General features: G+C 47.7%; 2 protein-coding genes across 7 annotated transcripts; one reads left to right on the top strand and one right to left on the bottom strand.

The window, feature by feature from the left end:
- Window positions 1-2,932: 2,932 nt before the first annotated feature.
- Window positions 2,933-8,374, bottom strand: VMA22 (vacuolar ATPase assembly factor VMA22). 4 transcript variants are annotated; one of them, XM_083592327.1, is made up of 7 exons: window positions 8,265-8,374; window positions 7,865-7,913; window positions 7,172-7,300; window positions 6,824-6,927; window positions 5,914-6,020; window positions 3,814-3,975; window positions 2,933-3,209 (listed from the first exon to the last, which is right to left on the bottom strand). In XM_083592327.1, exons 1-7 carry the CDS (start codon window positions 8,357-8,359, stop codon window positions 3,085-3,087), a joined length of 771 nt encoding a protein of 256 aa, XP_083448453.1. In that variant the 5' UTR covers window positions 8,360-8,374; the 3' UTR covers window positions 2,933-3,084. The 4 variants fall into 4 exon arrangements, with proteins under 4 accessions (XP_083448453.1, XP_083448456.1, XP_083448454.1 ...); XM_083592330.1 differs by lacking the exon at window positions 8,265-8,374 and adding an exon at window positions 8,234-8,250; XM_083592328.1 differs by lacking the exon at window positions 8,265-8,374 and adding an exon at window positions 8,205-8,222 and having other exon boundaries at window positions 7,865-8,165.
- A 602-nt stretch (window positions 8,375-8,976) lies between these two features.
- IMP4 (IMP U3 small nucleolar ribonucleoprotein 4) lies at window positions 8,977-21,335 on the top strand. 3 transcript variants are annotated; one of them, XM_083592312.1, is made up of 9 exons: window positions 8,977-9,080; window positions 10,322-10,430; window positions 10,861-10,944; window positions 12,536-12,645; window positions 13,559-13,691; window positions 14,469-14,623; window positions 15,989-16,083; window positions 16,987-17,060; window positions 20,054-21,335. In XM_083592312.1, the coding sequence occupies exons 1-9, from the start codon at window positions 9,078-9,080 to the stop codon at window positions 20,164-20,166; spliced, it is 876 nt and encodes a 291-aa protein (XP_083448438.1). In that variant the 5' UTR covers window positions 8,977-9,077; the 3' UTR covers window positions 20,167-21,335. The 3 variants fall into 3 exon arrangements, with proteins under 3 accessions (XP_083448438.1, XP_083448439.1, XP_083448440.1); XM_083592313.1 differs by having other exon boundaries at window positions 9,064-9,497; XM_083592314.1 differs by lacking the exon at window positions 8,977-9,080 and adding an exon at window positions 9,517-10,213.
- The last annotated feature ends 29 nt before the right edge of the window (window positions 21,336-21,364 follow it).

Here is a 21,364-nt window from a genome sequence, read left to right as displayed (position 1 = left end):
GGTGTCCTAGATTTTACTTTTTGAAATATGGCAACCCTAAATTATTGCAGCTGCTTAACTGCAGGATTGCTGGAAAATTTGGGTGTCTGGATTTTGGCATTGCGGTAGATGGGGCTGCGAGTTTGCACTTCCCTGTGCCCGCCTGCCGGAATTTCAGGCTGCGCTTGCCTTGCCCTCCTTGCGGGAGTCTCCGGAACCAGCCCCCCCCCCCCGGGCAGAGAACGGGAGCGCGCCCGCCGGCTGCTTTCGCAGGATCACCGCCCACCGCCCGGCTCGCCGGCTTCTTCTCCCCCCACCTCTTGTCCTGCTGCGAACAGAGACCAGAACTGCTAAGAAGAGCGGCCATCCCAGCCCCGTTGCAGCCTCAAGCCCAGCGCTCTTTCGAATGCAGTTCAGCAAACCCAATCCTCCTCTTCCTGTTCGCAAAGAGCCTTCTATAGAAACAGCCTCAGGAGCATTAAAAGGTGGTGCAAACAAAGGCTGCAATGGCTTTGAGACTTTTAAATTCCCCGAGTGGGGCTCGAACATTCAGCCCCCGGGTCAAAGACAGCAGCGGGAAACTGCGGGGGGAAATGTGGGTTTTTCTCGCCCGAAACCTCTCTCTGGCGCGCGCGCCTGAGCGAAGGGAGCTGAAGTGCGACGCCTACTGACCAATTGCGGAAGCGCGCCTTTGAATTTGCCCCCCCCCCCGCGGCGACCAGCCCCCCCCCGCCTTCCAGTCGCGCGGATCGAGACCGATTAAGAACCTCTGCGAAGCCTGCGGCAGATGCGCCGCCCGGTTCACGGGCAGTTGCTTGGAGGCCTGGCAGCCGCCTCGCTGCTCCCCTTTGCTGGCTCTGTTCCTGGAAGGCCAAGGCGGGCTCGGAACTCACAGGTTGCAAGCCATCGAGAGGGCAGCCACTCCCGGCTCAGGAGGGGCAGCCAGGCGCCAGTTTCTCGATGCGTAGATCACTATCAGAAATAAAACTGTTGGCGCGCCGTTTCTTTGATACTATTTAATTCTCCATCCTGGCATGCATTAAAAGAGATTGCCATTCCCATACCGGGAGTCGAACCCGGGCCGCCTGGGTGAAAACCAGGAATCCTAACCGCTAGACCATATGGGAGTGAGATAGAGGAGTAGGTTTTGACTTAGAACCTAAAGAGAGCAAGGAAATGCAGCAGAAATGGGGAAATCCTCCTTTTGCCAGCCATATCAAGGTACTTGCTTTTGCAAGCACTTCTGCAAACTGCTGAGAAACCCACAAAGAAACCTTAATCTGCTTCTACTTGTTACACCCATAATGCACCAGATTTTCCGATGCTTCCCTTTCCCTCCAGTTGCCACACCCACAACCTGGGTCCCTCCCTTGCAAACTTTGTTTTTTCACTCTATCCTTTAACTTCTTCTGTAAAATATTGGCAGGAATCAATTAGATCATAAAGCTGAGAGTAAACACACTTGGTCACCCCAGTTCAATCCTGGCTGGATAGTGATCTTTTCAAAGCTACAAACTCATGTGAAATTGCCCCTGCGCTGTTCTCTGCTCTGGTTTCCAGTCCTTCGCTCTTCAATTGTTGGCAGCTCTCCCACAATCTTAATGCTTTTCAAAGGACACCATTCACACATTCAGGCTGTCAGTTCTGAAACTATGTGTGATGTAACACTTAAGAATGTAAACATTTTCTGTATTGTGAGCTTATATAAGCCTCATTGTATTCACCTTAATATGCAGTTACATGACTACTTCTCATAATAATTATAACATCATTTCCAAAGTAAGTCTGCACTGCCCCCCCCCTCTGCAGGGCTGCCCTGAACAGTTCGGCTGGTTAGAGCAGGTGCCGATAATGCCAAGGTTGCAAGTCTGATCCCTATATCCATCTGTCTCAGGATACAATGCTGCATGTTCCTGCATTGCAGGGGTTGGACTAGATGAGCCTCAGGATCCCTTCCAACTCTACAATTCTGATTCTACAAACTTGAAATTTATGTTGAGGGAGAAAATGATAGAAAGAGGATGTATCAGAGGCCAAGTAGGATCACTTTCTGGAAAATTTGCAGGAGCTTTTAGGGTAGCAGGAAGGAGAAGAGAGTGTTAATCTATTTTAAATCCATGACATTTGTATGCTGCTTAATTTCACTGGTGTGGCAAGGGAGGTTTTAAAGCAGAGGTTGGATGGTCATCTGTCATGGATGCTTCAGTTGAGATTCCTGCTTTGTGGACTAGAAGACTCTCAGAATCTCTTTCCAGTGCTACAATTATACTCCCCTTCCCCCAAAAAGAAACAGTATGAAATAGTCCCATTCTATCTAGCATTGGGACGCGGGTGGCGCTGTGGGTTAAACCACAGAGCCTAGGACTTGCCGATCAGAAGGTCGGCGGTTTGAATCCCTGCGAAGGGGTGAGCTCCCGTTGCTCGGTCCCAGCTCCTGCACACCTAGCAGTTCAAAAGCACGTCACAGTGCAAGTAGATAAATAGGTACCGCTCTGGCGGGAAGATAAACGGCATTTCCGTGCGCTGTTCTGGTTCACCAGAAGCGGCTTAGTCATGCTGGCCACATGACCCGGAAGCTATACGCCAGCTCCCTTGGCCAATAAAGCGAGATGAGCGCCGCAACCCCAGAGTCGGTCACGACTGGACCTAATGGTCAGGGGTCCCTTTACCTTTATCTAGCGTTACCAAATGCTATGTACCTCATCTCAGTTCGACCTCAGCTAGTGAAGAGGTGGCCCAAAGGATTTTAAACAGTGTTTGCAGACAAGAATTAATACTGGATCTTTATCTGTTTCAAAGACATCCCCCTCACTGATTGAAAACATACAAAAATAAGAGGAAAAAACCCACAATCATATTGTAATGTGGTCCTGAGAATTATGGAAAAGGCAGGATGAGAGTAAGGCTCTGGACAAGGCTAACCAGCATTTCAAAAAGAACCAGGACACAGATCTCAACAAACAAGGTTTCCAGACGTTTCTGAAGCCCTTATTTATTAAGTACAGCTAAAAAATACATGGATCAAGCGGCTTCTGGGATGCATCCCAATAAATACAGGCCCCATTCTTCTATCTATGCTCTCAGCAGAGAGATGGTCATAGCTGTTCAAGGGCAGCGTTGCTTTTCCCTTGCTACAAGTTTGTGCTTTTCCCCCAGCAATGCATGGTAATGTCTCTGTGTGGTCTCAATGTCACTCTGTAACGAGGCGATTTCTGCAGCCAGTTGAATTCCTAGAACAGAAGAGGGTGAGAGGCAGTTGAGATGATGCATCATGGAAGAGAACCTGGAACATTCCCCCTAAGGCAGGCAGGAGGGGGGCGGTGCCTGTGCCACAGGTTGTTGGGACGCCAGGTCTCATCAGTCCCAGCCAACAAAGACAATGGAATGAGGAGACTTGCAGTGCAGCAATGCAGAGCCAAAGGTTCCTCACAGTAGCTGTATGATGTGTTCACTGAGAGGACTTCAGGCAACAGAAAAGGAGATTTTGGGAAACGTGTGTCTCTGGAGGGACCAAATCCAGCATCCCAGGATCACTCAAAGGGGTATAAGTAACAGCACAGTCCTTGCCGCCACTTGCGGTATTCAGCTGAGCTAGCTTTCAGTGTTGGGCACATAAGACTTTCATCAGGGGCAGAGCAACATCCCTGCCTGCTTCCAGTGTGTCAGGATCAATGACAACTTTCAATTTACCCATCTGTACAGCCCCAATGCCTTTTGACAGAAAGAGAAACGAGAGCTGTGCTCTCAGAAGACTCTTCATTGCTCTTTGGGGTACAATGAGAAGGGGAAGGAAGAACAGGTTGTGTGGAGTGTATGAGCAGCCATTTCTCTCACCTTCTTGGAAAGTCCTTTGGGCTTGTCGGAGGCTTTGGGGCACAAGGATTCCAAACCATGTCAGGGGATTTTGATGCCCTGATCCCTCGGCAGCCTTGTGGGAGGCTTTTGGGGGCTGGGCTGGAGCCTGTGCTTTCCCTGGACCTTTTCGCCATCGTAGAACTGGAAACATTAAAGCAACACCTTTACTAGGCAGGAACTTAGCGGTGAGAAAAACACACAACATTCTAAGTCTTTGGTCACACCCACCCCAGTCAGTTCCCTGCCACTGGCCTATTGTTGGGAACTAGGATTTCTCTCTCTCCTCTTCTGTAATTCTGACATTATGGCAAGTAGTAGTAGTAGTAATAATAATAATATTTATACTCTGCCCATTTGGCTGGGTTTCCCCAGCCACTCTGGGCGGCTTCCAGCAGAATATTAAAATATAATGATTCATCAAATATTAAAAGATTCCCTAAACAGGCCTGCCTTCAGATGTCTTCTAAAAGTCATCTGGTTGTTTATTTCTTTGACATCTAATGGGAGGGCATTCCACAGGGCGGGCGCCACCACCGAGAAGGCCCTCTGCCTTGTTCCCTGTAACTACACTTCTCACAGTGAGGGAACCACCAGATGGCTCTCGGAGATGGACTTCAGTGTCCGGGCTGAACGATGGGGGTGGAGACGCTCCTTCAGGTATACTGGGCCGAGGCCGTTTAGGGCTTTCAAGGTCAGCACCAACACTTTGAATTGTGCTCGGAAACATACTGGGAGCCAATGTAGGTCTTTCAGGACCGGTGTTATGTGGTCTCGGCGGCCGCTCCTAGTTACCATTCTAGCTGCTGCATTCTGGATTAGTTGTAGTTTCCGGGTCACCTTCAAAGGTAGCCCCACATAGACCGCATTGCAGTAGTCCAAAGAGGAGATAACCAGAGCATACACCACTCTGGCAAGACAGTGCACGGGCAGGTAGGGTCTCAGCCTGCGTACTAGATGGAGCTGGTAGACAGATGCCCTGGACACAGAACAGACCTGTGCCTCCTTGGACAGCTGTGAGTCCAAAATGACTCCCAGGCTGTGCACCTGGTTCTTCAGGGGCGAAGTTACCCCATTCAGGACCAGGGAATCCTCCACACCCACCCACCCCGTCCCCCAGAAACAGTACTTCTGCCTTGTCAGGATTCAACTTCAACCCATGAGCTGCCATCCATCCTCCAACTGCCTCCAGACACTCACACAGGACCTTCATCGCCTTCACTGGTTCTGATTTGAAAGAGAGGTAGAGCTGGGTATCATACGCATATTGATGGACACCCAGCCCAAACCCCCGATGGTCTCTCGCAGCGGCTTCATGTAGATGTTGAAAAGCATGGAGGAGAGGACAGAACCCTGAGGCACCCCACAAGTGAGAGCCCAGGGGTCTGAACACTCATCCCCCAACACCACTTTCTGGACATGGCCCAGGAGAAAGGAGCGGAACCACTGTATAACAGTGCCCCCAGCTCCTCTATACAATCCAGAAGGATGTCGTGGTCGATGGTATCAAAGGCCGCTGAGAGATCCAGCAGAACTAGGAAACAGCTTTCGCCTTTGTCCCTAGCCTGCTGGAGATCATTGACCAGCACGTATGTTTTCTGAGTCTGTTAAATCTTTGTGACTTTCATTACTATTTCCAACAGAAATAAAAAGGACTTCTTTGTGTTTTGTTTATTTAAATAAAGTATTTGTATGTCGTTTTGAAGGCAAAGCCATCCTAAGGTATTTTTAAAAAAGATATGATTAGCTTCATATACACAAGCAGGAACATTATACTTCAAAATCACTTATGGAACAATCCACTTGCAATGCTTCTAGGCCCCAATGATCTTACTTTAACCTACCCATCTGTGATCCTTCTTTTATGCCTATTCGCCAATTCCTCCCCCCACCCCAAGATCTCATTAATAATGGCATGAATAGCCAGTTGGCAGGGAGAAATTGTTACACCTCACTATAGCTGCAACTCCTAAAAACACAGATGGCCAGACATGGGCATTTTGATAAGAGGATCTCTATCCTCAGTTTACTGTAGTCCCAAACATATACCATCCCGACCAGCCTTGTGGTTTGCACCCTCACCTTGCTCACTAGGGCCAATTTCCTCCACAGCATCTGTAGCTGTTGGTTTGGCAGCCTTCACATCCTCTGACACCACATGAAACCCCATCTGACCATTGTCTTTCTTTCTAGACAGAGCAGAGAAACAGCAAAATGTAAGATTGACTCTATAGTAATAACTAATTCACTCGTAGACCTCAAAAGAGCCTCCACCAACCTGGTACCCTCCAGATATTTGGCTAACAGTTCCCATCAGCCCCAGCCAACATCCTCCACGGTCTGGGATTATAGCCGTTGGAGTCCAGCAGCATCCGGAGGGCACCAGATTGGGGTAGACTCCCCTAAGCAATGGCAGTATCGCCATTTGGTGCTCCCTGTGTAAATGAGTAGTTAGGCAATAAGGGAAACGGGGGGGGGGGGGATTCCACGAATGAATCCTGTCACCACAAGGATTTCTAGGGGTTGCTCGAGCCCCTAAAGCAGATTTAGAGAAGATTTAGAGCACTTTAAAAAAATGTGCAAGCAGAAATGTTATTTATTTCATAAAAGTTATATCCTGCTTCACTTCAGAAATCCTTGCATTGAGCAAAAATTCGTCTTAGTGTCACATTGGATTCCACCCAAAGAAAGTACTGCTGAAATGTTATTGCAAAAAGTAAATAGTGGAATTGCAATTTAAGTCAGGAATAGGGAATTTGTGGCCCTTCAGATGTTGTTGGCCGACAGCTCTGGTCAGCTCCTCTATTCAATACAAGCAGCACAGATACCCATCTAGAGCTAAAATCTGTCAAGGAGAGAAATAAAGCTGGAAGTCACCAAAACCAACAGGAAAGAATACTGGCTGTTCTGCCTCCCCTCTCCTGTTATTTCATAGGCTCTCACTTGCTCCATGGGATTCCACCCTCCAAATTCTGATATTTCCTGCTCTCACCTAGTTTTCACCTGAACCATTGGAGTCATCTGATGTCCATACTGAAGGGGAGAGACAGATTTGTTACCCATGGCATAGCGGGACTTGGAGAGCGAGAACCAACCCTGGGGAAGAAATAACAGCCACAAAATGTTAAGAGATGAGGCTTCTCTCTTTAGAAAGAATCTTCCTCAGTGGGCACCTTCTGAGAAAATTTTGTTCTTGGCCAGATCCCCACAAGAGGCAATGGGCAAAGGGCTACAGAGCAGCAACCATGGAGTGGGGGGGGGGAGAGAAGAGGAGGAAGGGGACCCGGGGTGGTAGAAGTGCCCTTCACCTTTATGCAACTCCCCCAAACCCAAGTCTCACCTGCTCTATCAAGTTGTTAAAAGCTTTCCTCTTGGTCTGGAGCATCTCCAGAGTATCAAAAAGGTGGAGGATGACCTGGTCCAACTCCTCACATACTTCAGCTGGTCCTGCATTCTGTGCTGGAGCCATCTGAAATGAAACCCCTGTAACTGCAACTGCATCTGCTCACACTCGGCTCACCTCTTTTGTCCCCTCCATTGCTGTCTGTCTAAGACTAGATTGCAAGCTCTTGTCTTTGTTCTATGTTGTTCTGTAAAGAATTATGTAAGAGGATAGCACTATAAAAGTAGCAGCACTCTGCTTGCTAGTTCTACTGTTTGTCATGTCCTCTGCAGAAAACGTAGAGCGAAAATACTTTACCCAAGGCAAAAGGAAAGCAGTATGGACTACAACTCCCACAATCTCTGGCGGGAGCCACCACCAGGAGGGTCACAGGTTCCCCATTTCTGCCTTTGGAGCAACCCAAGTACCTTCTGCACCAAGTGTGGTCCAACTTAATCCTAGGCAGGTTCACTCAGAAGTAAATCCCATTTCATCCTGTGGGATTTCCCCCTGATCTCATCTGTGTGCTGAGCATGGGCTGAATTCGGCAAAAGGTGCATTCCTTCATTCCTTGTTAGGCCAATTACAGAAACGGCAATCAAAAACTGAAACTGTAACATGATGGGCAGTAGGGGCCTTATCCACACTTACCTTTGCGTTTTTATATATGCTGGAAGCCACCCAAGGTTGTTGTGGTAACCTAGTCAGATGGGCGGGGTACAAATAATAAATTATTATTATTATTATTATTATTATTATTATTATTATTATTATTATTACCACACCACTTCCCCCCCTTTAAAGCTCCACGTGTGAGTGCCCCCCCCCTTTCTCCAGAGCTTTGTTCTGATTCCGCTTTAAAGAGCAGGTTTTTGCAGGGAAAGCTCTGGAGCAAAAGCCAAGGCGCCCGGGGCAAGCTTCGAGGTGCCTGCCTCGCCTGGAGAGAGGGGGCCTCGCGCGACGCGGCGCCCGGAGGACGAGGCTTCCCGACCCCGCGGCTGTTCGGCGCTTCCTGCTCACGTGACCCGAAGCGAGGCTCCTCCTCCCTAACCACCACCGAGCTACTGTACAGCAATTCCTCGCTCCGATCTCTCGGCCTTCGTAGCGGCCATCTTTCTTGAGGCCGCGTTCCCCGCGGGCAGCCATCTTGGGCTGCAAAGCCCGCCTCCTCCTCCAAGAGGCAGAAGCCGACAGCTCCAAGAAAAAAAGCTCCACTTCTGGTTTCCGTTAGGACCCCCTTAGGAAGTGCGTGAGGATGGAAATGCAAAAGTAGAAATAAGGCCGAGTTCGAAACTCCCTCTCGCTTTGTGCCTTGACAAAAATAACGCCCTCTGTCGGTTGACATCCCTCTGCACCTTTTTTCAAAAAAGTTATTTCCCTCTCTCATCGGCTGTTGGAACAGAATTCGGGGTTGTTTTAAGCACCAAGGGGAATGTCTAATTTTGGGGTTCGTAGTTAATTATCCTGGGGAATGGGGCTGTTGGTGAATATGGAAAATTAAGGAGGAAGGAAACCAGGATTTTAAACATTAATTCGGTTGTCTTTCCATCACCCTTGCTGACCATTGCATTCGGGAACCGGAAGTCTAATCGAGAATCCTAAGGGTATCAAGCCCTTTGCTTTGCTACGCCATTGCGCGAGCAGTTTGGCCGCCATCCTTGTTTCTGGCACACCCTTCTAGTCATCCTTCATTTAGCTTCTTTTGCTCCGCCATCTTTCCTGTGGGCAAACGGCCTTCGGGGTTTTCCGCTTGCGTCCTCTTCCGCTCTAGCAGGCTCGCGCTGGCCAATGGGAAGGGGCGGTAAGGCAGGAAGGGGCGAGATCTTCCGGCGCGAGGTGGAGTCCGGCGTGGTGGGGAAGCAGCATGGTGAGGAGCCGGCGGCGGCGGCGGAGGCTTTTCGGGGGCGGCTGGGGAAAGCGCTGCTGGTGCTGTCGGGCGAAGGGGGCCCTGCGAGGCCGGCCGAGGGGCTTCCCGTGGCGCTGCTGGGGAAGCGGTCCAGAGCGGGCCGCGTCCCAGCAGCTGCAGCTCAAACAGGGATCCCGAAGGCTGCCGTGTGGGGTAGCAGCAGCTTTGGATGGCCAGGCCCGCTTGCCCACCGGCAGCGCTATCCTAGGAATCACTCGTAATGGTTGGCATAGTAGTGCATCGTGGGAGAGGAGCAAATTGTAACCAGTTGCTGCCTCGACTCCTCTTCTCAGTTTCAGACCCACAGTGACTAGCAAGGAGAAGCTTGCGAACAGTCTGACTGCCTTATGGGGGGCGTTGGTTTTCTTTCATTTGCAGGTGTCCAGATAGCTATCCGTTGGGAATCCAGACTGCTGCCTGTTAGGGGTGCTGTAGGTTTTAGCATTGAATATTGGCTTGAACTAGATGTTCTCCAGGGGCCTTTCCAAGGCTGACATTCTGTGATTCAGAACTCAATGGCCACAATCCAGTGGGTGCTTAGGCGTGATTAAACCCATTTTGAATAAATGAGCTATGTGACCCTAATCATGCAGTCTTATGTATGTTTACTCGGAACAATGTTCAGTGAGGTATATGCTCTGTAGTACAGTAGATGTGTTTAGGTTTGCAGTAGAACAGTGTCCTATGTCCTGACACTTTACAATATGGCATCGGCTGCTAGGGAATTATAGCCTAAGGGCTATAATGCCGCTTTAAACATAGCCGCTATGATGCTGCTTTAAACATAGCTTCCCCCCGAGAATTATGGGAGCTGTAGTTTGTAAAGGGTGTTGAGAGTTGTTTAGAGGCCCCTGTTCCACTCCAAGTACTACCATTTCCAGAGTTCCCTGTGATTAAACCATTCTGGGAGGGAAACGGGTTTCTAAACAACTCACAGCACCATTAACAAATGACAGCTCCCATCATTCTTTGGAGGAAGGTGTGGCTGCTTAAAGGCATAGCATAGCACTTTAAATGTATGGTGTGCATGTGGCCATAGTTTCTGCTGGACTGGGAACAAATGTTTGGACACATCCTCACTTGAGGATTAGCAGGTATTTAGGAAGTGATCATCCGTCCTTGTCCTGAAGATTTGTTAAACTGGAAAGTGGTGGAGAGAGCGTGTTCTCTGTCGTTCCATTCATACCTTTGTATTCTTTTAGTTGCGCCGGGAAGCCCGCCAGCGGCGAGAATATCTTTACCGCAAAGCCCAGGAGGAAAAGCTTCGGGCGATCCAGGAGAAGAAGGAAAAAATTAAAAAAGCACTAGATGGTATGAACAACTAACTTGCATCTGCTCAAAACTGATGTGTGTATGCTGAGAAGGGTGCCTTTTGTGGAAACCTGCATGTGTACAGTGTCTTATAGATGCAGGAGCAGTTGGCCTTTGTAAACTCTTAGGACTGGGGAGACCCACGGTGACTCACTGGGTGACAGTGGGCCAGCCGCCATTTTCCAGCCTAACTTGCCTCACAGGGCTGTTGTTAAGTATAAAATGGACAGGCAGCAGGAGAACACTGTTACATTGCTTCAAGTTCTTTGGAGGAAAGGGGTGACATAAAATAATAACTCGGCTTCAAAAGCCTGTTGAAAAATGTATGTCTTGCATTTCCCTATAATGTATCCCCGAAGTCAGTAATGGTGGTCAAGAGCCCTGCAGCTGTGTCTGCTTTTCGTAACTCCTCTTACCTCTTCCCTTCCAGAGAACTGCCTCATCCCCACGGAATTGCGGAGGGAGGCTCTGGGGCTCCAGAAGGCTCTCGAATTTGATGATGGGGGTGGAGAAGGTGAGTAGCTGATATGAGCAAAATGGTAAGAATGGTAAAACTAATATATCATTTTACTGGCTTTGAGGGAAGCATCCTCAGGCTGTAGCCTTTACCCTTAGTGAACAGAGAACAAAATGGCAGAAAGGGAATTGGAAGGAAGAAGACAACAACCAGAAGGAGGACAGTGGTGGAATTAGCTATTGCATTCCCTATTGCATTGTTGTTGTTTAGTCGTTTAGTCGTGTCCGACTCTTCGTGACCCCATGGACCAGAGCACGCCAGGCACTTCTGTCTTCCACTGCCTCCCGCAGTTTAGTCAGACTCATGTTTGTAGCTTCGAAGACACTATCCAACCATCTCGTCCTCTGTCGTCCCCTTCTCCTTGTGCCCTCCATCTTTCCCAACATCAGGGTCTTTTCCAGGGAGTCTTCTCTTCTCATGAGGTGGCCAAAGTATTGGAGCCTCAACTTCACGATCTGTCCTTCCAGTGAGCACTCAGGGCTGATTTCCTTAAGAATGGATAGGTTTGATCTTCTTGCAGTCCATGGGACTCTCAAGAGTCTCCTCCAGCACCATAATTCAAAAGCATCAATTCTTCGACGATCAGCCTTCTTTATGGTCCAGCTCTCACTTCCATACATCACTACTGGGAAAACCATAGCTTTTACTATACGGACCTTTGTTGGCAAGGTGATGTCTCTACTTTTTAAGATGCTGTCTAGGTTGCATTACTATTAGGTTGCATTACTATTAGGTTGCATTACTATTAGGTTGCATTACTAAGATGCTGTCTAGGTTGCATTACTATTGCATTACTTCTCACTAATGGCATCTTATAAATCAGCCTTTCTTAACCTGGAGCCTTCCAGAGGATTTGGACTACAAAGCCCATCAGGCCCACTTAATTGGATCAATCAACTAATTTCCAGTTGAAATGTGGCACATTTGAAAGTGTTGTATTTGTCACATTAGCGCAACTTACCTCTGCATCACTTGTCGGAGCCCTGTAGATCTGGAATGGAATTGGAATGCTGCTCCAGAAGTGAATTATAAATGCTAGGGGTCAGCCTCAGAACATGAAGAGGATGAGGAGGACGTCCCCTAGGTGTATGTGTTTTCCTCTCTCTGCTGATGAACCACGTAGCCTATCCTTTTCCAATCATTTAGTTTGTGGTTTCCAGGCAACCTTGAACTCTGGTAGAGGCATTCCCAAACTGGCCTGTGGTTTTGTGGTTGAAGACAGAAGCATTCATAGTGATTTTTTTGAATTCTATGGATTTCAGATTTGTATACAATAATATACAGTATATAAGAAGTAAATGAAGCAGCTAGAAAAATCCTATAGCATCTAACACAGCAGATTGCAATTGCTACAGCCGGCAGAAAAATCACCAAGTGCTCTGCCAAGACCCTTAGAAATTTTCAAATCATCCCTGAGCATGGATGAACCACTGAACCACTTGTTTTCTTTTTTAAAAAAGTTCTTCTTTTCTGCAACCCAAGTTTGGTTTCCAGATGAGTGCAGCTGCAGGGTGTGTGCTTGCTTGTTAAGAGTTCAAAGAGTGTCTGGATTTGTCACTTGCCTTTGTAATTTGCCTTGCTGTGGTAGGTGTGAAAAGCCACATGGACGACGAGTACCGCTGGGCGGGTGTGGAGGATCCTCGCATCATGGTCACTACCTCCCGCGACCCCAGCTCCCGCCTCAAGATGTTTGCCAAAGTAAGCAAGCAGCACTTGTTCCTTCTCTTTTAGGAAGAGGTATATGTGCATGTGGGGGAAGAGGGGTGGAAAAGCTATGTGCCCACTATAGGGAAGGAGGGAAGATCAATCATCTTCCTCAGCTTAGTGTTATGCATTCATTGTTTTAAAAGCTTAAATCCATAAAAATTTAAAAAATGAAAGGGAATGCTCAAGGCAACTTCTAGGAACATGACATCATACAACATATAAAAATAACAGTAGCAGTGATGGAACAGTGTAAATGCAACATAGTTAAACTGCCCTCCCCCCAAAAGCAATTCAGACAGCAGCCAAAGAGCATAGCATAACAAATAACAACAACTTTAATAGTAAATTTTACTTGGCTGAAAGCCGCTTTCAGCATCCTCCTTTTAACCAAGCGCCTAAAATAATAGTGAGAGATCTTGCTTGGAAGAACATTCTACAAAGATAGGTAACATAGATGAAAAGTCCCTGCTCTTAGTAGCAGCCTGCAGTACCTCATGGCAGTGAGGAGGTCTGGAGCAAGGCCTCCGGTGTTTCCTGTTTTGGTGATAAGAGGTTCTGGGAACAGTCCATGATATATCTCTTCCAGGTCTAGCTAGCAGGTCTTTGCTGGGCCTAATTAGGAAGGTTATGTTGGAGACCCACCAAAAGGCTTGAGTGTGAGCCAGGGCCCTGTCTTGGGACTGTGGAGAAGTAGTAACTGAATGCCTCTGGAGTATGTGCAGAGTGCACCTCCTGCTCTCATCCTCTGTGTCGCATGAAGGCTTGGGGATTCCTGGTTAGCGGATGTGCGTTTTAGGCATTCTGGTGCCAACCTGTCAAAACCACTAGGTGACCCTACATCTGACTCTTGCAGGTTATGCCTCCTGATCACTCTCCCATCTCCTTCCACCCATTTCCTGTTTAGGAAGTCAAGCTGGTTTTCCCTGGGGCCCAGCGTATGAACCGAGGCCGACATGAAGTGGGGGCCCTTGTCCGCGCCTGCAAAGCGAACGGGGTCACCGACCTGCTGGTGGTGCATGAGCACAGAGGGGTCCCAGGTGAGTGGCTTGACCGGGGCTGGGTGTGGGCAGGGGTGACGTGGATTGCATCACATTAGAGAGTTGAAACAAATGTTGTTGAGAACAAATGTTGCTATGTGTGAACTGTCAATTTACCTTTGTTAGATTGTGGGAGCAGTTTTTAATCTTTGCCTATGCAGTGTGTAGAATGGCTCACTTGTATGAGTGACCGGGAGCGGCTTTGCTGGGATCCTGCTCTTTGGTGGTGGCTTCCGTAGTTAGGTGTGTAACTGCTGCTTAGTGGGTAGAGCACATGTTTTGCATGGGGAAAACTGCTTTCAGAAAACCTGGTGAGCTAATGACAGTCAAAGTAGAAAGGATAGAGTAGTAGTAGTAGTAGTAATAATAATTAATAATAATAAATTATTATTTATATGCCGCCCATCCCCAGCCACTCTAGGCGGCTTCCAGCAGAATATTAAAATACAATGATTCATCAAATATTAAAAGCTTCCCTAAACAGGGCTGCCTTCAGATATCTTCTAAAGATCCAATAGCTGTTTATTTCTTTGATGGGAGGGCGTTCCATAGGGCGGGCGCCACTACCGAGAAGGCCCTCTGCCTGGTTTCCTGCTAAATGAACTCTGTGTATAAGGCAGTTTTCTGTGTCTATAAGCAGGAGGTAGAACTGGTGCCTGAGCTCCATAGCACTGATAGCAAGGCATTGCCTTTTACCACCGGGGGATTTTATTCTCAGCTTGCAGTCACTGGTGATAGGGGCCTGACTAACTTATCCACCTTTTTATCACCATGTAGATGGCCTCATAATCAGCCACTTGCCGTTTGGCCCCACTGCCTTCTTCACGCTCTGCAATGTGGTCATGCGCCACGACATCCCAGACATTGGCACCATGTCAGAGGCACATCCACACCTCATCTTTCACAACTTCACTTCCCGTCTTGGGCAGCGGGTAAGATGCACTTGGAGGTCAAAATGAGCAAAGTCACTATTTGTGATTGAAAAGTGGGCACTCAAGGCATTTCTATGAATCTAGCGCGGCTGCCTTTGGGGTACTGGTCCCGTTCATATGTACACCGTGGTTTAGTTCTCTGTGTGAACTGGAACAAGTCCAAACGCAACAGGCTTGCATGCTTCTGTGCAGTTGGAAGGAGGACTTTAGCAGAATTTGCTATCACCGTCCCTTAATTTCTGCTTGTCCTTGCATGCTAACCAGAGATCATGGTTTCTAAAAAAAACCCTCTGCTCAGTTTCTCAACAAGACAACTTCAAACCATGGTTTCTGAAGTTGGCTTGTTAAACTAACCTTAGTTAGTTAGTTATTTCATAACATTTATACACTGCTTGATTTTAAAAGAATAAAACCCTCAAAACAGTCATTTATGGCACTCTCTGGTTTCATACACAACAAGAAGCCAAGTTTAGGAGAAAAGGAGAGGGATGTGGTGGAGAACATGGGCCCAAGTCTCGCTCTGGCCCATGGAGTCTTGTGCACATAGGGGAAACCTTGGTCTAGCATTCTGTGCAATATGTTCCACTGTGCAGTTCTTGTCCCCCCAGCTCAAATGAAGATCCTGTAGTACAGGGGTTGGGTGGGAGAGTACAGAAAAAGCAACCGGAATGATTGAGAGATTGGAGCATCTTCCATATGAAGTGAAGGTCAGGGCTTGTTATTTTTGTTGAGTGGTAAAAGAGCTTGTATATTTTGTACTTGGAAGTCCAACTGAGTTTACTGGCAGGTTTAGGGTTACAACCTAAGGGTCTATGAGGGTGTGGAGGGACGGCGACCCTCTAGCCTCTCCAAATGCTGTTGCACTCCAACTCCTATAATCTAAACTGGGGGAGGGGTAAGCCAGGGGTGGGGGCCTGCTGAATCCTGGTCTCTCACCCCAGCCTGGACAGGGCAGCTGGGTCGCCCACTTGTCAATCATCTGTGTAGCTGACCCAGCCAACACTTTATCTTATGCCAGGGTTCTGGTGGATGGGTTTGGGGCAAACAGTCTCATGGGCCTGCAGGCCAGAGCTTCCCCAGTGGTGGAAGATCTTGCTTCTGGGATTCATCAAACATGTTCTGTGGGCGGTTAAAGCACATTCAACACACCTTTCAAGCACATGGCTTTCCCCATGGACTGTAGTGTCCTCCTCACAGAGTTACAGTTCACAGCACCCTTAACAAACAACAGTTCCCAGGATTCTTGGGGGGCCAGCATGTGCTTGAAGGGTGTGCTGGATGTGCTTTAAAAGTATGGTGTGAATCTGTCCCATTTTCTACCAGCTTGCAAGTCTTCCCACATTCTCTTCACTTCTCCCTCCTCAGCTCACCAGCATTCTCAAGTACCTGTTTCCAGTGCCCAAAGATGATAGCAAACGGGTCATCACCTTTGCCAACCAAGAAGACTACATCTCCTTCCGGTAGGGGGAACTTGTCTTGTGTTTCTTCTAGGGCTGGCTGCCAGTGTTCTCTTTTCTCTTCTTGGTCCCATTGATAGGTTGCAAAAGTGTGGGGTGAGTGGGGTGAGCAGTGAAGAGACACTTGCTCTCTTTGAAGTGGGGGGTGAATTGCAAGGGGGGAGAGGCTGCAGTTCAAAGTGCTGGTCCCCCCAAGAATGTTGGCCTCCAACCTCTTCTCCGCTGATGTGGCAAAGAGTTTTTGTTTTATTGGGGGGGGGGAGGGCGGAATTAAACACAACAAACTGCAACCCAGCAGAGTCAGTTACAGATAGGTAGCCGTGTTGGTCTGCCATAGTCAAAACAAATTTTTTTTTCCCTTCCAGTAGCACCTTAAAGACCAACTAAGTTAGTTCTTGGTATGAGCTTTCGTGTGCATGCACACTTCTTCAGATATCTGAAGAAGTGTGCATGCACACGAAAGCTCATACCAAGAACTAACTTAGTTGGTCTTTAAGGTGCTACTGGAAGGAAAAAAAAAATTTTGTTCCAGCAGAGTCAGTTTGAGATATGACAAAAGGACCATAAAAGATTCTAAAAAGCACAAAGTAGAGCAAAGCACAAGTGTGCTAATTCAACAAGTTCCTTCCATAGTCCTCCATGTGTTCGGAGAAGCATTGCTACAGTATTTGCTCGCTGCAGCATATATGGGAAACGAAAGGCTGCCCATTTGCCTAGAAAGACGGTGCATCTGATTTCAGCCAGGTCTCCTTGCGCTGTGGGACCTGTCACTCTTCTGCTCTGTGCCAAACTCTGGGGCTGGCACTGAGAGGGCAGCAGCAAAAAGGGAGGTAGTCGGTGAGTATGGGCTTGTTGGGGATTGTTCCAGCACTTGCTTCTTAACAAAACATGCTTTTTTTGTGGCAGGCACCACGTCTACAAGAAGACCGACCACCGGAACGTAGAGCTTACAGAGGTTGGGCCAAGGTTTGAGATGAAACGTAAGTCAGCTGCCTAGAACACTGGAAGGGCATGGTGCAAATCCACAAATGGAATATAGGGCAAACAGAACAGAGGGTGGGGGACTCCAGGCCCAGGGGTGAATGTGGCCCTCCAGGCCTCCACAGCAGGCGCTCCTCGAGCCACAGCCGCTTCCCAGCCCTGCTCTGCACTTACCTCAGGCACTTTTGCCTGGCTGGAATGTGCCCCTGAACTGCCACCATTCCTCTAGGTAAGTGGGTGGGTGTAAAAATCTCTGGCTGTTGAAATCTCCAACTGTTGAATGGCTGGAATGTGTCACTTAGGGCTGAATTATACCTTCAGAAATATCCGTAGTATAGCCCTCCAGGAGCTGAACCGCTTCCTTGTGCAATTGGAGGATGGCACCATCAGATAAGTCTGTTTTATACAAGAGTCCTTCTGCATAAAGCTTCAGCATGTCAGGGAAAGGCTGTGCTTCCTCCCATTGGGGAACCTTGCCATGCACATAATGGTTGCTGATTCTTTTTAAGCATAGAAGAGCATTTGATGTGATTCCATCCCTTTTTACTTACAAAGTGATATATTTGAGCCTGGAGTTTGGCTCTGACTGGAGCCTGTTTCACAAGAATTTGGGGTGTTGCTTCCTTGCCTCTTTTTTCTTTCTCCTGCAACATTTGAATGCCAAACCTGATTAGTAAATTAAAGTGGCAGGCTGCTGTTCAGCCTTAATTCGCTTCTAAGAGTGTGCCAAATCGTAAATATTAAAAAACACACACCACATAACGCAATTACATAAAAACGATTAAAACATTTACTTTTGGGGGGCCACTAGGTGGCGCATTGGAAGATGGCTGACAATAACATCTCTCCGACCCACACGAGGTAATTTGGAGGCTATGATGGGGGTAATTAGCCTCCTTAAACCCCCCCCAGGATTGTGGGGGGGACGGCCCTTGCCTGCTGTGCCCTATACCACCCCCGAATTTGTGGGGGTGGGGGCACTAGGCACAAAGCCCTCCTGTGGGATTCCGGCACTCCTGGACGCCGTCCCTGATTCGCGCCGCTAGTTGCAAGCATCTTCAAAAGAAACAATTTGGACGAGATAAATTGCACATGCTTCAAGGAAAAAGGGGAGTAAAGACTGCTGACAGAAGAGATCTCTGATAACAAGACAATAATAAAATATGAGAAGATACGTCAAGATACGGTATGACAAATGACTGAGGGGGGAGGGGGGGGAAAACCTGCCTTTTTCTTATGTGATTTAACAAGAATCCCCTCCCCTAATGAGTCAGAAACTAAGGACTTAAGCTGTGGATTTAAGGCTGTGTGGAGATAAACTTTCGAACCAAAGCAATGTTTCAAGATGAAGCTGGAAAGCTAAGAGTTTTGGAATGACGCAGTTAAAAATGCCATCGCCATTTTGGGAGGCATTGTTGGAGCTCTTGGGTCTGGGAGGAGAAAGAGAGAAATAGAGTTGTTTACATATCGTGGATCAACTCCTCGGTGGGACTTAAGAGCGACAAATGCCAAATTCATGATGGAAAGAGCGGTGCTATCTACGAAGGAGATATATGGAAACCATCTGGACTTAGTGGAGGAACGGGAAATCCACACAGGATTATTATTGTGCTTATCGGCTTAAGGAGACTAACAGAAGAGATCGTAAAGGAAAAATAGAAATTATATGAACAAGATATGATGTGGAATGGGACTGATTTGGACATTAACGCAGTAATAAAAAGATGATTTGAATCCCCCTTTGGATCTTGAAGTATGGGTTCCCCCAACAAAATTTAAAAATTTGGCTTTGTAATTTGGAATTATGTGATGTGATTTAATTTGATGTGATTGGCCAGTTAATAAAAATTATTTTTTTAAAAAAATAAAACATTTACTTTTGTATGCTCTAGAGCAGGGATGTCCAACAGGTCGATCATGCAAGGTTTTTGTAGATTGCGGGTCGATCTCTGGCTCCTTTTCCTCAGCAAAATTGACTCCTGCCCTCCCCGCCCCCCCTCCACTGTTGTCTGACCAGTGGAGGGGAAGTGGCTGTTTTCATTCAAAGCGATATTATTGTGAGTGACTTCTTCCCTTCGACCCTTGCCTTAACCTCCCCCCCAAAAAACAGAACTTACCTTGTAAGAAAGTATTTGTATAAAAGTGGGGCTCTCCCCCTCCCTAAAAAAGCTCAAAAACTTTGACCTGAACCCCCAAAAAGCAGGGGTAGATCATTGCCAGATTTTAATTCTGAAAGTAGATCTCAGTCTCTCGGGAGTTGGCCATCCCTGCTCTAAAGGAATTTCTTTTCCAGATATTTGGTTGCAATACATACAAGCCTGATTGCCTTTGAATTTAGGTCAGCCATGAGTGCCACTTTAAAAGAGCTCAATGTCACAGCAGTGGAACTGCTGTTGTTTAGACTACTGTGACACACTTGAAGCATTTTTACCCATTTATTCAGTCACAGTAGCTTTTCATAGTGAACAAAGGTTGGACTCCCAGCCAGCAGGACCAGTGTTCAGGGATGATGGAAGTTGTAGTCCAAACACCCCTGGAGGGCCACAGTTTCCCCCCACCAGAGGTTCTCCTCCATTTACAGAAGCAATATGCCTCCAGGCACCACACAGTGATAGCCATCTCCTTCAGGCCTTGTTTGAGATCTTGCAGAGGCGCCTGGCTGGTGGTGGTTGGTGAAGTGGACCACTGACCTAGGGGAGCCTCCTGTCTGCTCCAGCAAAGCCATTCTTGTGTTTGAGATAAAGGTGTGTGAAATGCTTCAAGCACATGGAGAAAGCATTTGCAAGATACGACTGTGGTATTTGCTAGTCCACATTTCTTCTTCCTTGTTGTCTGTGTCCAAATGTTTTCTGCCAAAAGTTTAGAAGGCTGCAGTTGGGTGGGTGTCTGGACTAAGAGGCAGAACTGTGCAGAGTTAGGGGTTGGTGGGTGCTGCATGTCTGCTTCAAGTGGAGCTGGATGAGACTCTAAAGCTGCTCTTCTCTTATTCCAGTATATATGATCAAACTGGGAACCTTGGAGCAGGAGAGCACAGCAGATGTGGAGTGGCGCTGGCACCCATACACTCGCACAGCTAAGAAGCGGAAATTCCTCAGCGTGGAGTAGCATGGACCCCACACTGCCTCTCTCTTCCTCCTCCTCAAGGAGGCTGTCCACTGCCTGGAGCCTGGAGCCTTTGTGAACTGGAGTCTTCAAATTCACCCCATAAATCTGTGCTTTCTGCCACTGAAAATCTCCTTGGCCCATGCAGACAAAGGACATAAAAAACCCCCAACTATGCCAAGCATTCATAGATTTCATGGAATCTTTGAGTTGGAAGGGACCCAAGGGTCATCTAGTCCAACTCCCTGCCATGCAGGAATCTCCATGACAGATTCCCTCTCCAGGCACAGAGCATTCTACCTGGGGTTTTTTGTTTTTGTTTTGTACCGGGGGGGGGCATCTTGGAAGCCTGCTCTCTCCTGCTCTGCATCCCTGTTCAGTTGTTTGGCGCACACATACTGTGCTACATATTACAGTGAGCCCTGTCATTCCTTCCTTCCATCAGGGGAATGGATGACGAGGGCAGCGGTGGTCGCCAAGCGAAGGCCCACTTTGATGCCCATTCAAGCAGTCCTAGAATGAGTGAAGATGGAATCGCTCCTAGTTGCTGTTAAGGAGCAGGCAGGATAGAAAACATGGCCTTGTCAAACCTGGTGCCTCCCAGATGTTGCTGGACTACAACTCTCATGATTTCTGGCCTGATAGAACAAATGGAATTACTTTTCTTTCTCTCTTTGTTCCACAGAGTAAATCAACTTGGCGCAGCTATATTTCCTGGAAATGGGAAAATGGCTAGTAGAATAGATTTCAATGGGGCCCCAAATTCTTCCCTGCCCCTTTGTTTTGCTCTAGTTTTGTGAGATGTATTTCTCATCTCTCTGTTTCACAGAAAATGTTTTTCTTGGAGAGGATCCCAGAGTAGGCAGGCTGATTGCTGGAAATTGGGGATTGTGGGAGGAGTTTTACAGAGTAGCGGAAGGGAGGGAAATTGGCATAGAATGCACCCCTAGGTGATGCAAAATGCTTCCCTTCTGATGGCTGTATCAGCCAATGTGATGGAGTTTAAGGGATGGGGGCAGAAACCACTCCCCACCACTGGTATTTACAGATTTTTATACGTCCATCTTCTCTTCCTGGTGCTTTCCTCTAGGGCAGTTAAATCATAGGGCAGGGGTGGCCAACTCTCAAGAGACTGCGATCTACTTTCAGAATTAAAAACTGGCAGTAATCTACTGTTGAGCTCTTTTTTTGGAAGGAAAGC

Source organism: Podarcis filfolensis (genome assembly GCF_964270895.1).
Source record: "Podarcis filfolensis genome assembly, chromosome: 17".
Classification (NCBI taxonomy): Eukaryota; Metazoa; Chordata; class Lepidosauria; order Squamata; family Lacertidae; genus Podarcis; species Podarcis filfolensis.
The sequence above is the reverse complement of the archived record's forward strand: the minus strand, read 5'-3'. Positions and strand labels throughout refer to the sequence as shown.

What these genes read in the sequence shown, in the direction of transcription:
- VMA22 (XM_083592327.1), bottom strand. Translation starts at nt 8,359, where the DNA reads ATGGCTGCCCGCGGGGAACGCGGCCTCAAGAAAGATGGCCGCTACGAA. An exon ending in TGTACAGTAGCTCGGTGGTG is followed by an intron (nt 7,914 to 8,264) that starts GTTAGGGAGGAG and finishes CCATCTGACTAG; the next exon opens with GTTACCACAACAACCTTGGG. An exon ending in GCATATATAAAAACGCAAAG is followed by an intron (nt 7,301 to 7,864) that starts GTAAGTGTGGAT and finishes GTTTCATTTCAG; the next exon opens with ATGGCTCCAGCACAGAATGC.
- IMP4 (XM_083592312.1), top strand. An exon ending in AATTAAAAAAGCACTAGATG is followed by an intron (nt 10,431 to 10,860) that starts GTATGAACAACT and finishes CTTCCCTTCCAG; the next exon opens with AGAACTGCCTCATCCCCACG. An exon ending in CTTCCCGTCTTGGGCAGCGG is followed by an intron (nt 14,624 to 15,988) that starts GTAAGATGCACT and finishes CTCCCTCCTCAG; the next exon opens with CTCACCAGCATTCTCAAGTA.